At 46.8% G+C, this 16,294-nt stretch overlaps 1 protein-coding gene across 5 annotated transcripts in view; it reads left to right on the plus strand.

Moving 5' to 3' along the window:
• Positions 1-16,294, plus strand: part of Ccdc93 (CCC complex scaffolding subunit CCDC93) — a 72,830-nt gene that overhangs the window by 18,226 nt on the left and 38,310 nt on the right. For 2 of the 5 annotated variants that reach the window (XR_003836725.2, XM_029477817.2), the window contains exons 7-12: positions 6,218-6,318; positions 7,464-7,481; positions 10,754-10,790; positions 11,170-11,262; positions 11,514-11,564; positions 12,409-12,495. Coding sequence is in view for 4 of the 5 variants with exons in the window: in XM_029477817.2 (XP_029333677.1) it covers positions 6,218-6,318; positions 7,464-7,481; positions 10,754-10,790; positions 11,170-11,262; positions 11,514-11,564; positions 12,409-12,495 (387 nt within the window). In the remaining variant the exon portion in view is untranslated. The remainder of the gene's footprint in view (positions 1-6,217; positions 6,319-7,463; positions 7,482-10,753; positions 10,791-11,169; positions 11,263-11,513; positions 11,565-12,408; positions 12,496-16,294) is intronic. The other 3 variants (XM_029477818.2, XM_021163351.2, XM_029477824.2) reach the window with 3 other exon arrangements.

The raw sequence follows: 16,294 nt of genomic DNA on the forward strand, positions 1-16,294 counted from the left end.
CTCCGTCACTTAGAACCCAGGGGCTTCACTTGGTTTGCTGTTTTATTACTGTGAAATATTAGGAAAGAAGGAAAGTGGTTGTAAGTGGCAGGTGTCTGCTTTGGGGCGGGGTGTGGCACTTGGTGTAAGCACCTGTGGAGCCCTGGTGGGCGGGAACCAGATTAGTTTACAGCTCCCAGACTGAAGAGGCTCTGTTAAAGATGCCGCAACGGTCAGCTTTGATTGTCAATCTGACACAATCTAGAATCACCTCGGAAGACAGTCTCAATGAGGGATTGTCTAGACCAGGTTGGCCTATAGGGGGCTGTCTTATTTATTCACTGATGTGGAGACCCAGCCCACTGTGAGCAGCGCCGTTCTCTAGAAGGGTTTCTGAGCTGTGTAAGAATGGAGAAAATGAGCTGAACACAAGCAAGCGAGGTGCATCGCTCCTTTCTCTCTGCTCAGACAGTGGAAGTGATGTGGTCAGCTGTCTGATACCTGCTGTGACTTCCCACGTGGTGGACCATAATCCAGAACAATGAGCTAAATGATCCCTTCCTTCCCTAAGCACCTTTCCTCAGAGTGTTTTAATCACAGCAACAGAAAGGAAACTAGCCCAGTTATGCTGGGCTGTGAGAATGAGTGACTGAAGGCCAGTGGAGGCAGCTTCCCCTTTGAGTCAGGTGCGGTATGGCCCACGGGAGCCTTCCAGTGCAGAGCACTAGATTGGTAGTGGCGCTTCACTTCTCTGGATTTCAATAAAGAAGCTGTCCCTGGCGATAGTGAGGGCAGCGATCAGAGAGTTGACACGTCAGGGGTACACATCAAGGGGTAGGTAGTGCTCTCCCTGCCTTGCCATTTCAGATGTGGGCTCAGGGATCACTGTGACAGGTGAAAGCAACTGTGATGGTCCCTTTGAGGAAAGTGGCTGTCAGACACACAGGGGTTCTCTGTGTTAGGGTCACCTTAACTCTTTAATGCCATTCATGTGTTCTTTATCACTTGCCAAGGCAAAGTGTCAGAACAAGGAGAACTGATCAGAGCGAGGGAGAACGTATTTGAAGAGTCCTCGTGCTGATGTCATTCCGTCGCTGTCACTTAATGCTTTGTTAGCTATGGGCAGGTTGTTTAAACCCAGGACCAGTGAGACGCCTCTGTGGATCAGGATGCTTTCCAAGCTAATAACTTGAATTTGATTCTCATCCCAGACTCCATGTGATGGAAGGAGAGAACTGACTCCCACAGGTTGTCTTCTGACCTCTGCATGTGCACCATGGCATACCTGTGCACCCTCCCTCAGACATACACGTAAGAGAAATAGTGAGATAGAAATCTAAGCTCTGCAGGTCTTATCTCTAAGCAGAAATAAGAATGGGAGGCAGTGCATAGGAAGTAGCCAGTGCAGGCCTGGCATGTGCTCATAGCGAGACAGCAAGGCTGGGAGGTGACTCCATAGGGAAAGGGCTGGCCACATAATCTCGAGGGCCTGGGTTTGAGCGCTGGAACCCACATGAGCTTGCAGTCTAGTTGCCAGGAGACAACATGAGAGGATCCCTGGAGTATGCTGGCAGCCAGCCTAGCCACATCTGTGAAGTTTGGTAAAAGTGAGAGACCCTGTCTCATACAACCTCCCACAAGCTGTCCTCTGACCTCCACACCCAGGCTGTGGGCATATGCCTGTGTGTGGGTGTATGCAGGCACATACACACATACTAAAAAAGGGAACAAATAAATAAAACGTACATTTTTTTTTTAAACAAAACAAGGTAGAAATCAACCAAGGAGGATATCTAGAGTTGACGCCTCAACTCCACAAATCATGTGCACCCCCAAACAAACACATATACAAAGAGAAAACATAAGAAGTTAACTCTATATAATAAACGTCTAAAGTATTTCATTTTTGATTTCTTTGTTGTGTGTGTACACACTTGTACATGAGTATATATGAGTATACATGCCACAGTGTCCTCCTGCTGCCACCTGGGTCTCAGGGATTAAACCCAGTCCTAAGGCTCAGCAGTATGCAGTCTGACCCACTGAGGCATGTGGCTGGCCCTGTGTGACTTTTCAAAAGTGAACATAGCCATACAGTATTGTTAATCTCAGACTTGAAATTGACACAGTCGTGTTAACAATGAACGAGACACTGGACGTGTCCCAGAAGTTTTTGTAGTTTGTGGTCTGTTGGAAGGAGCTGCCCATCCCAGAAGCCATCAGTGGCAGAAATGGGGTAAGATGCCTGTTGCTTGAAGAGTGACTTAGCAGGAGCTCTGTACATGGCTTGCAGTAGCTGGTGTTAGGTCTTCATTGACCAGGCTACCCCATACCTCAGCTACAGATGGTACTGTGAGTGGTGGGAGAAGGTCAGCTAGAGAGGCAGCCCGTGGGTGCTGGAGATACTGGCACATGCAAGTAAGGAGAAAAGCCAAGGCATTTGGAGCCTAGTGCTGTCCTAGGCTAGAGCTATCCTAGGCCCAACACTATATCCTAGGATCTTGGACAAATTATTTATTTAGTTGGGGGAGGAGGGTTGTTTTGGTTTTTTACTGAAACAGGTCTCATGTACCCCCAATTGCCTTTGACACTGTATAGCTGGGGATGAGGGATAACACTGAACTTCTAATCCTCTTCCTCTACTCAGGAGAGCTCAGCAACAGGCATATTCTACCAAACTCTGTTTATGTGGTCTGAGGATGGAAGCCAGGACTCATGGATGCTAGGCCAGCACTCCATCAGCTGAGCCGCATCCCTAGCCCCTGCTTCTTTAGCCTTACACTGAGAATAATAGTGTGTGCCCTGCCTTTGCCTCTGCCTGAGCAGTTTCAGAGTGCCAAAGGTAAGATGCATATGAAGGTGCATTCTTAAAGTGTACACGGAGCCTGCCTGCGGCCGCTGTGCAAGATGAGCACTCCCCTTGGCTCTGGTTTTCCTCATGCTATTGTCTTGAAGTCTTTTCTTAGAAGAATCCAATTTCCTGTCTTGAGTCATTGGCTCTTTCACTGGTAACTGAGGAGAACAGCAGTTAAGCGCAATTATGCAGTGTTATTATAATAGGCGAGCTTGGTGGGAATTAAATTACATGCAGTCCCAGGTTCAGGGGCCCATTCTCCTTTTCATTTCTGTATAAGTCTGGCTTGTGTTATTTATAGTTTGCTGTTTGTATAGACAATGGGAGTGAACTAGGGGATATTTGTGGAAGGACTTTATGAGAGCAGCCCTCAAGCCAGATATTGCCAGATATTTGATGCAAAATGTGAGATGGGCCAGTGAGCTGGCTTAGTGGGAAAGGTGGCTTGCTGGCAAACCTGAGAGAACCAAACCGGCTCCCGCAAGTTGACCTCTGACCTCTACATGCACAAGTGTGATCACACATACAATAAATACATGTTTAAAAAGTTGAGATCATTTGTGTGTCACAGGTAAACATAACTTCATAAAGAAAAGTCCAGTGAGGCGTAGGAAGCTGGGTTATCTCCAAGGAAAGGTCCTGAGTGAAGTGCTATGTTTGAAGGTACTTATCCTGGGCCGGGCCGGCTAGGGACAGGCTTGTGCTGTCACAGTGCCCATTGGTCCACATACAGAGCCATCTCAGCAGTCAGGAAGGACATTTATGGGGGGTGGGGTGGGGGTGAAGTGACAAATCAGGCCATCAGAAGGTAGACACTAGCAATTGATTATTGAACATGTACCGCATGCCACATACTTTGATCAAGATAGACAGATAGATATAAATATGTCACATGTATACATATGTACAGATATGTGCACATTCAACCAGAATGTGTGCCTTACAAAATAGACCTATATTTATTGTATGTAGTGTGTTGATTACATACAATAGCAGGACAGGTAACTGTAGTCCTACCTGCTCTTTAGGCTGAAGCAAGAGGATCTCTTGAGACTTGAGACAAAGAGTTCATCTAGATAATAAAGCAAGGCGCTGTCTTAGAAGAGGGGGAACAGATATAGGGCATTTTAGTTTTCTTAAGCTTTTTGATAGTGAAGCTTCGGGGCACATTTCTGTTACTGTGACAAAATCCACCAACAGAAAGCAACTTAAACAAGAAAGGGTTTATTTTGGTTTCCAGTTCCACAGGGATAGAGTCCACCATGGTGGGGAATTCCTGACTGCCAGGAAGCAGAGTGCTTGCATGTCCTCCACACACAGGAAACAGAGAGAACAGGAAGTGGGTGCCAGGCACAAAGCCATCACAAATCACGTACTCCTTCCATCAAGGCTGCACCTCCTGAACTTTCCATAGTCTTTCCAAACAGCAGCACCAGCTGGGACCAAGCCTGTGGGGACAGTTTACATCCAAACCACAACATCCACATTGCTTTCCAATGTTAGACTATGAAAGAACTGTGGTCTCCTTTACCATGTAGAGAGACCTTTTAGGACAATTGATTATCACAGTGTCTGATAGTGAGCTGGTTTGTGGGAAGGTCAGCGCATGATGGCTGTTCACTTGACAGGCTGTGTTCGGTTCAGAAGACCAGAGGAGACCTTCCTTTATTTCAAAGCCAGACAGCATCATAAAGAGATGCTCTTCTAAAGTCATCTAGACTTTTGGTGTGATTTTAATAAAAACAAAGAGTTTGCATAAGGAACCTAACAGGCAGGTGCTGGGATATGAATAGGCATGAATTTAGATAGAGCAGAGCTGAAGGCTTCAAGCGTGATCTTAAGACGAGAGGCACTGAGCGGCAGTGGGTCATTGGAGTCCGGGGCCTGCCTGTGTGAGGCGGCTTGTGGTCAGAAGTCTAGACGCCCGGTGGGTAGGACGGGATGCTCTGTTTTCCATGTGTAAAACTATGACCTTTCACTACACCACAGAGATTTTAAAGCTAAACATAAACTATAATGTGAATATATTTCCTTCTTATGATAACATATAAGGTGTTTTCTTCTGTGTCTGCTTGTCTCATTGTTCCTTGCTTAAGTAAGCTACATGTGTTGGTTTCCTTTGTGTTGTTACAAAAAACACCCTCACAAAAAGGTGAGAGAGGGTTTATTAAGGCTGCAGTTGCAGTTAATAAGGCTTCCAGGTCGCAGCCCGTCATTATAGGGAGGTCAAGACAGGAACTTAAAACAGCCAGTCACAGCCACAGTCAGAGCAGAGGAAATGAGCATGTGTGTGCTTAGCTCGCCGCCAGCCTTCTCTGCTCATGAGATGGCGCTTAACCAGAGGGAGGTTAAAATGTGGGTGTGTGTGTGTGTGTGTGTATCTATATCTACCTACCTATCTATCTATCTATCTATCTATCTATTCCTCATGGTTGTGATCACAGGTTGAACTGATCTAGACAGTTCTTTACTGAGAATCTACCCAGGTGATTTTAGATTGTGTCACACTGACAGTTAAAACCAACAATTACAGTGTAAAATCTGGAATTAGAGGAGCATATTGTTAAAACGACCTTAGCCAAGTCCATCAGCAGCTGTGTACAGAGCCGGATGTAGCCACACATGCGTGCATCATAATCCCAGCACTCTGCAGCTGGAGGCAGGATCCGAAGTTCAGGGCCATCCTCAGCTGCAGAAGGAAAGGGAAGGAAGGGAGGGAGGGAGGAGGGGAAAGAGAAAAACACAGTCTCGAAGCCGGGTCCTGTCAGTGAGCTTCTGCCCTGGCCATGAGACCTTTTCCCTTCTTGGTACATGAGGCTTGTGGCCCCCACCTTGTTGCAGTGGTAGAGGCAGCTCCAGCATGGCTAAACCTTGGGCTCCAGCTTCCTGTGTGTTACACTGGCAGAAATACAAATGAGGAGAGTGGGGGGTTATTTGGCTATTGTCTATTGGTGAGGGGCACTCAGGGCATGAACTGGGGCAGCTGCTACCTCACAATAAGCCCAGAGAGGGAGTGCACAAAAGCAAGCGTACTGCATAGTGCCCAGCTGGCTCTCTCTTCTCTCTTACAGTCTGGGCCCACCCCCAGGGAATGGTACCACTGACTCTCAGCCTCAGTGTTCTCACAGTGATTAAGGCAATCAGGACAATCTCCCACAGACAAGTTCACAGGCCAGCCTGATCTAGACTCTTCCTAGGTGATCCTAGCTTGCCTTAAGTTGAAAGTTAGCATTATCACACCTAGACTCTGTCCTGCTGCTCCTGATGTGAGCTAACCGGGTGGGTGCCCCCATCCGTTAGTAAAGGTCTACTCTGCTGGCATGGCTGGAGGCACCCAGCCACAATCCAGGGGAGCCTCTCATGTTGCCTTTCTCGTCCCCTCAGGATGCTTACAAGCCCCGGCGAAAGTACCGACGGCAGCGGGGTGCAGAGGAGCTGCCGGACGAAGAGTCCCGAGTCCACTCCACACTTCTGGAATATGGCAGGTACAGAGTGGGTACTGGTCAACCCCCAGCACCACATGAAAAAGTCCAGAGTGGCAGCGCACACTTGTTATCCCAGTGAGGAGGTGGAGACAGGGAGATAGATGCTGGGGCTCCGTGGCCAGACAGCCTAAACTAAGCCTGTTGAGTAAGATCCAAGCCACTGGGAGACCCTACCTCAAAAACCAAGGTAGACCCTGTCCTAAAAAGAAGGTTGTTCTCTGACTTCTACTTCCCTGTATACATACACAAAAGAATATGTATTGATATATTTAGCAGATGGATAGATAGATAGATAGATAGATAGATTTATAGAATATACATCTAAATAAAGACTTTTTGAGTTTTCATGTTAGCCCTCTCTCATCCTCAAGGGTGCTTTTCCCTTCTTAGTAAACTGTCTCAAGAAAGAGAGAAAGAAAGAAAGAAAGAAAGAAAGAAAGAAAGAAAGAAGAGAGAGAAAGAGAGTATGTGTGAGAGAGAGAGAGAGAAATGGAAGGAAGGAAAGAAAGAAGCAAGCAAGCCAACAATTAATTTTTTGTTAATTAAAATTGGACAGCTGCTGGAGTGGTGGGGTATGCTGTTAGTCTGAGACTGGCTGACAGAGGCAGGTGGATCTCAGTGAGTTTGAGACCAGCCTGGTCTACAGAGTGAGAGCTCCAAGCTAGCCAAGGCTACATGGTGAGATCCTGTTTCAAAAAAGAATGGAGAGAGAGAGAGAGAGAGAGAGAGAGAGAGAAGCAAGCAAGCTGGCTTCTGACTGATTGAGTCCACATTTGCAGCTGTGACTTTCTGGTTTTGTCTCTGTGCCCACCTTTGTAGTTCTCTGGAAATGGGTGTGACTGTGCATGGACTCCAACCTTCTTGGAGAGTTGGTGCAGAGGCCAGGGCTTGAATGCCCCTCTTTTTAAACAGACAGTCCACAGAGCATATGCAGCCATTTCATTATGCCCTGCAGCAATCCTTTAGGGCAAAGATCAATCTGAATAGAAAAATGAAAGCCTTAATAGTAAGCCTTATTCTTAAAATTATTTGTCCTGGAGAGAGTTTTACTTTATAGCCTCACTTCTTTAAAAACATGCAAGCACAGGCTTCCCTTGGTCAACACTGGATATTAACCTTGCCCATGTCCTGCATTGTTTACCCAGGGTGACCGATCCCTTGATGTGAGTATGTGCCTGTGTCTCCTGCCTATGTGTGGGGATAGTGTTCCAACTCTTGTTGTGTGGCTGATGCTAACTCTCTCACTAGCATCTCCCTGTGTGTCTTATGGCGCCTTCTGCTGAGAAATAGTAGTAAGCAAGAGGAAATTAGACTTAGCTGTTCTAGCTTTCCAAGGAAAGGCAGTGCTTATTAGTGTGCGTGTATGTTGTGTGTGTCTGTGTGTGTGTGTGTGTGTGTGTGTGTGAGAAAGAGAGAGGGAGGGGGGACAGAGACAGAGACAGAGAGATGAGGGCTGTGTGCAAGCCATGGCCTGTTTGTGTACAGGGTAAGTTTTCTCCTTTCACCTCCATGTGGGCTCTAGGATCGAATCAGGTCTTTGATCTTGCATGAAAGCACCTTTACCCATTGAGCCATCTCACCTGCCTCTCGTGGTGTGGTGGTGTTTGGCTTTGTTTATTTGCTTGTTTTGGGGTGATTCTCTGAGGTCATCTCTCTCCCACAAATGAAACTAGTGTTTCAGAAGCTACGGAGTCTGTTCAGCATTCTGTCTGCTGCTGAGAATTGAATATGTTTTTCCAATTCAGAGACCATTCATACCAGGGACATTATTTTGAGAGGGAGCAGGAACTGTATAAAATTAAAGTGCATAGCCCCTTGTTAAAAATTGTTAACAAAGGCCTGGAGAGGTGGCTTATTTGGTAAAAGTGCTTGCTTTACCATCACTAGGGCTGAAATCCAGTCCCAAGAACTCACAGTACAAAACTGCCTGTGATTGGCATTCACTTGTAACTCCAGGGCTAGAAAGGCAAAGGCAGAAACATCCTGGGGCTTCACTGCAGCCAGCCTCACCTAACGGGTGAGCTCCAGGCCAGTGCAAGACTCTGTCTTAAAAATGAGGTGGACACACTCACACACACTCACAAATGAAAAAGGATTGTGCTGAAAGTGTGGTGTGACCTCTGTCTACACTGTGGAGTAGCTGGGAGCTCCCAGGAACCGAATCATGGGATTCAGTCACTCAGACTCCAGACTATGTCCTGGAACTACAGATTTAAGTCATCCCACATTCTGGGTTCCAGTGTGGAAGCAGTTTCATATCTTAAATCCGGGCACTTTTCATATACACTGGTGGAAACGTTAGGGTTACGGCACACGTAGAGAAGTCACAGCCTTGGATGTCATCTCATAACTCTTACCCTTTTGGTTGGTGGGAAAAAAAAAATTTTAAATAGTTTATTCTTGAATCAAATATATGTTACTAAGGCCCTGGAACATGAATTCCTACATGGAAATGGTTTCCTGAAACTACAGAACAAAAGGCTTTTTTAATTAAAACAACATCAGGTAGATGTGTTAACAAACCAAGGAGATGTGCTATGGGCAGAGATGCTGCTGTCCAGTGATGTTCTTAGTGGAAGCAGGAAGTATGCTAAATTCATTTCATCGGGTTGTATCAGATTAGAGGTGGGCAGTGAATGACTGTGAAAAGACTTAAGGATATCACCAAGGTAGTTCAGCTCTGAATCCTCTACATTCCAACCCTCCACAATGCTGAACTTGTAGGTCTACCTTGTGCAAGGTTAGCTCTGATGGGGCTTTTCCTGTTAACTTGGCAGCACTGACTAATCTGCAGAGGCTGCAGTAAGGTCCTGTACAGGACTGTGTGGAGACCCAAACTTTAGCCTTAGGTTGAATTCCCTGTACTTTGGCCCACTGTCCTGCAACGTCTGCCATGCCTGTTTTGGTCTTTTCCAGTTCTATTGCAAAGTTAGGCAATGTTTATAACATCTTACTTCCTGCATTTTCTTTCACTTGTATTTTTTTTTTTAATTCAACAAACATGAGAAACTCAAACTGTAAAAGCAGCAGCATCCACCAGAAGGGTACAGACACGTGCTCAAGCAATTGACCATGACCAACAGAGTGGGGGCTTGTGTGGGTGCTAGAGAGACAGGTCTTGCTCTGTATGTGTGCACTTGGACAAGTGGAAGCTTTTGAGACACAGAGCAGAGAGGCAGATGAAGGGAGAGAACTGGTGTGAGGCTCCAGATGGACAGTAGATGGAGCAGGAGCTGCTCGGATGAGCCTGAGTGGGGCCTTGGAGGAGGGAGCTCGCCAGACTGCTTAGGAGCCAGCAGTGCATCTTGGAAAGTGCGGTTGGATGGGTGGTGGAAGAGCAGGAGGGGAGGGGTAAAGCTACAGACCCTCCCTAGACAGTGACAGCAGCACACTGCTCCCATGGGCAAGGCATGTCCCAAGCAGGGCAGAGCAAAACCTTAATTTGTGTTTCTCTTAAGTGCTTGCATGCAACTTTATTTGAAACTAAGATCTTAGAGGCTGGTTATTCACATTATATCTTTTGTTTGGGGTTGAATCTTTTTTGTGTGTGTTATTGTATTTGCTTTAGAAAAAAAAAAAGCATAGTTTTTGTTTTAAGCCAGAAAATAAACTAACTGAAGCTGAAATGCAGCCATGCGCCTTTAAATTTTAGCTCTGCTGAAGTGAGTCCACATGACTGACATTATGTTTGGGTTATGTGTGAAAATAAAATATGGGCGTGACTTGAAGTCATTAAAGCAATATTAAAGTCTGCATTGGCTTTAAATACATTGTTTGCACAGATGTTTTTAAGGCTTTTAGCTTGCAGTGTGGTTTTGATTTTTAGCTTGCAGTGTGGTTCTGAGATGCAATTCCTGATTCGAAGAGTAACGTGTGCCCTTAAAGGATGCTCTATACTGTCTTAGCATTCCCGTGTATAGTATCTGAACAGCAAATACCGTGACTGGCCAGATTCAGAATCTGATAGGTTATGTTTCTGGGGACACACATGGAATATTTTCTCTAAGCATTGAATAGGCTAAATCCTTTTCATAGTCTGTGGAAAACCTAAGTGCTGGGGCTGGGGAGATGGCCTTTGTGGTAAAGTGCTTGTCACGAAAGCCTGAGGGCCCGAGCTCCTGAGCTCTGTACCCAGCACTGTGTAAAAGCCAGTTGGAAGGGTGTGCACCTGAATCCTAGCGCTGGGAGGCAGAAACAGGAGGGTCCCTGGGCCTTGCTAGCCAGCGAAGTTGGTGAGCTCCTAGTTCATTGAAAAATAAATGTCTCAGAAAAATTTAGAAAGTGCCTGAGGAAGCTATCCAATTTTTGCCAGCCTCTACACTCATGCATACACGCAAACACACACACACATACACAAAGGATCCAATAAAAATGCACTTTTTGGAATTTATTGAGATTTGTGAATAGTAATTAAGTTGTTTCTCATGGCTTACAGGAGATACGGATTTAGTCGCCAGAGCAAAACAGAGAAGGTAAGACCTACCTTCTTACCAGGTGGTGGCAGCAGGCCCTGGGCAGGCAGGGGTCCTGGGAATATACCAGGCACCTTTGTCCCTTGCTTGTTCGTCTTGGTATCTCTAGCCTGCCGCCTCTGCAGTCCAGGAACAGAGGCATCCGAGAGCTATAGAGCAAGGATGGTTGAAGTCCAGCTGATAGATGTGATGCTGTGTCAGACACGCCTCACCGACCCTGACTGGCCTGCATCAGAAGCCTGGAGCCCCCTAGATTATCCAATCTCTTTTATTTGGGCCCCGGATGTTTTCTTTCACAGGCTACCCCTCTGTAAGCCAGCCTTGTTCCTGCTGAGTCTCCAACTCTGGTGCTCAGCTGTTTTCTCATCTTCCCTTCTAGGCTGAGGACAAGAAAACAGCGCTTGCTGCAGGGCTGTCAGCTGCAGAGAAAGCGGATGCTCACGAGGAAGATGAGCTTCAGGCAGCCGAAGAGGTGTGTGGCATGTGGTGGCTCTTGGAGGTTCAAGTTTGGGTCACTTGAGGGAAGCGTTAGCTCTCACCCACAGCTCTCTCAAGCAGCCTTCCACTCACAGTTCCCTTTTTTTGAAATGTTATGAGGTTCGCCATTACCCCTCATTAAAGCAGCAGCTCGGGTTTCACCACAGAGATCTGGGCAGGTGCTCACCTCAGTCAGTCTCACATGGTTGGTCAGAACTGCTCCTCACTGTTCTCTTCCTCTTTCAGCAGCGTATTCAGTCACTGATGACCAAGATGACCGCCATGGCAAACGAGGAGGTGAGGACTTGTGGGGAAGGGGGTTGTGTAGTAGAGATGCAGAGATAGAGACTTGGCCCCATCCTGATCTGTCCTAGGGACCCGAGGCAGGGGAATACCTCTTCAGAGCCCTCTGTCTTCAGAAGGAAGCCTTTTATAATGCTTAGCACTGACATCAGGGCCTTCTAAGAAGGAACCTGTTGGTGCCATCTGTTCCTGCAGGGGTAATGCACTGACCTTTACGGAAGAGAAAGGGTCAGTCCTGCTTATCTGAAGCCGTGGGAGCCCCTGTCTTCTTCTGAGATCAGCTGTCTAGGAGATGAAATCCTAAGTTGCCAGAGAGCCTTCTCACAGGTCAAGGCCTGCACAGAAGGAGTAACTCTGTCCCTGGATGTGATCATTTCTTTCAAGACCAGGAAAGACCTGTGGGAATAAAGAGATAGTTTAGACAGATAGGGCTTCTGATTTCTTTCTATTCTCATCTGTGAGCCTCAGGTCCCCAAACGTCTGGACATGAGGGTGGAGATGAAGGAATCCTAGAGGTACCCTGGTCTTAAAGAGGAGCCAGTACCTAAGGGGAAGTTAGAAAGGATACCCAAGACCCAAGACCAGAGGGGAAGCTAGCATAGCTACTAAATGACTTGAGAGAGAGTGGTCGTTCCAGGGGCAAAGGAAGCAAACATAGCCAACTGAGTAACTCTGGAGACAGGAGAGGCAAGGCAGCTCTGACACCTGTCCTGAGCCTTGTGGGTGAGTCAGAGGTCAAAGCCAAGTGCCTTTCCTGGGGCAGTGCTGTGTATTTTGTATTTAGACTAAGCTCTGTGATGGGCATGTGTCCCTAAGAATATATGTCATGTGATTGCAGAGCCGTCTCACCGCAAGCTCCGTGGGCCAGATCGTGGGTCTCTGCTCTGAGGAGATAAAGCAGATTGTGTCTGAGTACGCAGGGAAGGTACGTGACTGCCTGCCAGCGCCTGGGTCTTGGGTCACACCCATGGCTTCATCCTCCCCTTCCCAGAAGCACCAGCACCAGGCTTACCCATGCACAGCCATCTACACCCGCCCATGAGCTAAATTCATTTGGTTCCAAGGTGCTAATTTTTTTCTATAAATATTAAGGGAAAAGTCTGTCTTGAAATAGCAGTCACATCTACTATGTCACCACCTGCAAATCCAGGCAGTCATCTTTCCTGCCCTGTCAGGCTGCTTATAACTCAGGCTTAGTTTGGCCTTTTTGCCTTTAAGGAGATAAACTTCATAACTTAGCCAAGCCCAAGGCAGAAGTTTTTGCTGGACACTTTATTATTAAGAAATGTGTAGATTGAACAAAAGCCTCAATCATATTTCAATATTATTTCTCTTCCCACCCTAAGGAGAGGCCAGGGGGCCTTAAATATTTCAGAGATGGAGTGATGACCATTTTTAAAATAGCTTTAATTTTTTATTTATTATTGATCTATTGGAGTGGGGAGGAGGGTTATCACAGCATACATGTCGAGGTCAGAGAGCAACTTTATGGAATAGATTTTCTCTTTCTACCTTTATGTGGGTCCCAAGGTTGAACTCCCAGAGCAAGCACCTTCCCCTGCTGAGCCAACTGGCCAGCCCAGTAGTGAATCATTTTGCACATAACTGAGTCTAGTGTGGCTGTGCTTTGGCCTGGGTGAGAGATGATTTACAAGGCTCTCTTGTTTTTTTCATTTCCTGTTGTGATAAAATGCCCCATGAAAGCAACTTCTGGGAAAAAGGGCTTCTTTGGCTCACGGTTCTGGGTTATAGTCCATCTTTGCTGGGAGGTGGAGTCAGGAGGAATGTGAAGCAGCTGGTCCCAGCCACAGTGAGAGCAGAGGGCAGTCAGTTAATGCGAGCATGAGCATGCGAGCGGTGGCTCCCTCTCCTGTTCCTATGCCCAGGGCCCAGCCCATGAAATGTTGCCTGTGTACCTTCCCCACTCCACCCAGCTACGAAATTCTCTCACAGTCATGCCCACAGGCTAACCTGATCTAGCCAGATCCTCACTGAGCCTCACTTCCAGGGTGAGTCTAGACTGGGGCTAGTTTTTGACTAGAGCTGACATCAGAAGGGTCTGTTTGCTCGTCCCTCCTTTCTCACCTGTGCTCTGAGCGGCACGGCTGGACTGGCCCTGATTGTCTCAGATGCCTGGGGGGACAGAGTAGTTCCACTCGGCCCTTAGAGCTCCGGTGGTGATTGTGAAGGATGCTTGGGGAATTGCTCTCCCCTAGGGCCAAAGTGAGGTCTCCAAGGCATGGAGCTTCAGAGCAGGACAGTGCGTAGGTCGATATCTGGGGTGGGTTTCCTTGAATCCCTGCCGTCCAAGGGTATGCTTCTAAACATGGCTTTCCCTAGCTCTCATGTCTTTGCATGTATCACCTAGAAAGGGGAGCACTGGCGTGCCATCTGAGACTAAACCAAGAGAGATTTTGCCTATGTAAATGTACAGTAAACTCAAAAGATTGCAGTTCATAGTTGTGAAAGGGGAATAAAAATCACTGCCCCAGAAGTGTCCTGGTCTCCTGTCAGTCGATCTAAGTAGCAAGGCTGTGAGTCTGACATAATTCTAGACTGCCTGTAAAGAGCTTTAGTCAGCGAAGTTCAACAGGAAGGAGAACTAGATGTGTTTCAACTCTGCCTGTGTATAAATGTGATTGTGTGTCTGTTTCTGTGTGCATATAAGTGGATTTGTGTGTCTCTGTATGTGTATTTATGTATGTGTGTGCATTGGTATTTGTGTATATGTCAGTGTGTATATATATTTATGTGTATGCATGTGTCTGTATCTCTGTGTATATGTTTGTGTGCATATGTGTCTGCATGTATGTTTGTGTGTATGCTTATCTGTGTATATGTCTGTTTCTGTGTGTGTGTGGGGGGGTGTCTACGTGTATAATATATGCCTGCTTGTTAGCATGGGGCATGCATGTGGAGGCCAAAGGTTGAAAATGACTTGTGAGGCCTGGCCCTCTCCTCCTACCTTATGGGTCTCAAGAGTTGAGCTTGGGTTGTCAAGCTTGGCTACAGGCATCTTTACCTCCTGAGCCAGTTCTCTGGCCCTCAGTCTCTTACTGCGATTAATGCTTTCACTAGGTTTCATTGATTCTGCTATACAGGTCTATCCTGGCTTTTCCATTTGTATCCACTTACCCTACTACTGTTTGTCAGAGAACATCTTTGTTTCCCTGTGACACTTGAGCTTTACTCTGCTTTTGTGTTTCCTGTCTGATTTAAAATACAAACCAACCTTTGTTTCTTATTCTTCTGTTTGCTTCAGGCTCCATCAGGAAACCTTGCTGTTGTGTTTGCTTCCTTCTGTCTTGTTGTAGCATCCAGCCAAAGACTGGTTGTGTTCAACCTGGACCCCACTCGTGGGTCGCATTGGGTTTATTGCTGCATGTCACACCTCTGTAGAGGTGCACAGCAGCTAGTTAAGATGGTGCTGAAAGGTTTAGCTCTGTGTTGGATGCTACAAGGAAGGGCCTGTGACCTTGACTCTCAACATGGGCTCCCACATACCACACCTGTTGCTTTGTTGTCTTCTTGTCTCAGCACCATAGGTTGGCTTGGGACTGGGCTCTGGTGTCCTCTGAGATGGGCATTGCTGTTGTCAGTTTTGTTAGTAGTACCACTGTGGTCAGAGATGAAGACAGAGTGTTCCAAGCAGACTCCATTAGTGCCATTTGAGAATTGTCCAAGCTGGACTGTTACCTGTGTGCATTTTTCTTTAGTGAGGAGAAAGGACCAAACCACTTTCGCAAGGTAGAAAAGGTAAAGAAGATTTTTGGCAACAAAGGATAAATTGAACAGCCTGCCTAAAGCAAGTGCTTGAAAGAAAAGGGCTGGGCTTTGGGATCTAAAAGTGAGGAAGAAATAAGAAAGTAAATGTCAGACTTGGCTTTCAGTTTTAAGGTTCACAGGTTCCTCTGACAGCGTGATGTGATGAGTAGCCCATGTGCTTCGACGCAGGCTGTGAGATAGCTAACTCACTTTACTACGCTTCTTGTAAGGCTGCAGGTTGGGGGGCGGGGGGGGCGGTATGACAAAGCATTTGTAGTTGTCATCCACGAGTGAGGCTCTGGGCTCGGTAGGCCCCATCTCCCTGTTCCTACCTGACACTCTCAGAATGTTCTATAAGGCCTCACGGAGCCTTTTATTGTTGATATCTAACTTTCTCCAGAGAGGAGCCTCTCACTGTGGTTTGCAGACAACATAGCAGCCTGAGTGTCCAAGCTACTCTGACCTCACCAATCCCAGGGGCGTCCTAAGAAGCAGCCCGGCCGGGGCCCTAACGCTGCTGCTGCTGCTGCTGCTGCTGAGTCAGCCTTAGCTGATATGTCTGTGGGAGGTCCTGATGGGTCTTCTGGGGGATTCTGTGGGTCTGAAGGTGTAGGGGATCTGTGTTCTGCAAACAGAGTCTGCATGTCCTCTCTGTTGGCATCTTGTACACTTTTAATTCATGACTGTTCATGTGTCAGCAGTCAGTCTTCACCTTCTACGTTGTCTGAAACCTCTCTTGTTCTGTACTGAGTTCTACAGCCTTGCTCACCCATTTGCTTCCAGAATATTCTTCTGTCTCTACCTGTAGGAATGCCGCACCATCTCCCCAGCCCAGCATTTTTAATGCTAAAAGAATATTTAACTGCTTCTCTTTTTTACACCTTTATTTACTTGTGTGTGTGTTTGTATGTATGGGAGCAAGGAGAGTGCGTGCTGTGACTTATCTGTGAAAGTCAAAG

The sequence above is a fragment of the Mus caroli genome, unplaced genomic scaffold (assembly GCF_978045245.1).
Source record: "Mus caroli unplaced genomic scaffold, Mus_caroli_1 scaffold_1, whole genome shotgun sequence".
Taxonomy (NCBI): domain Eukaryota; kingdom Metazoa; phylum Chordata; class Mammalia; order Rodentia; family Muridae; genus Mus; species Mus caroli.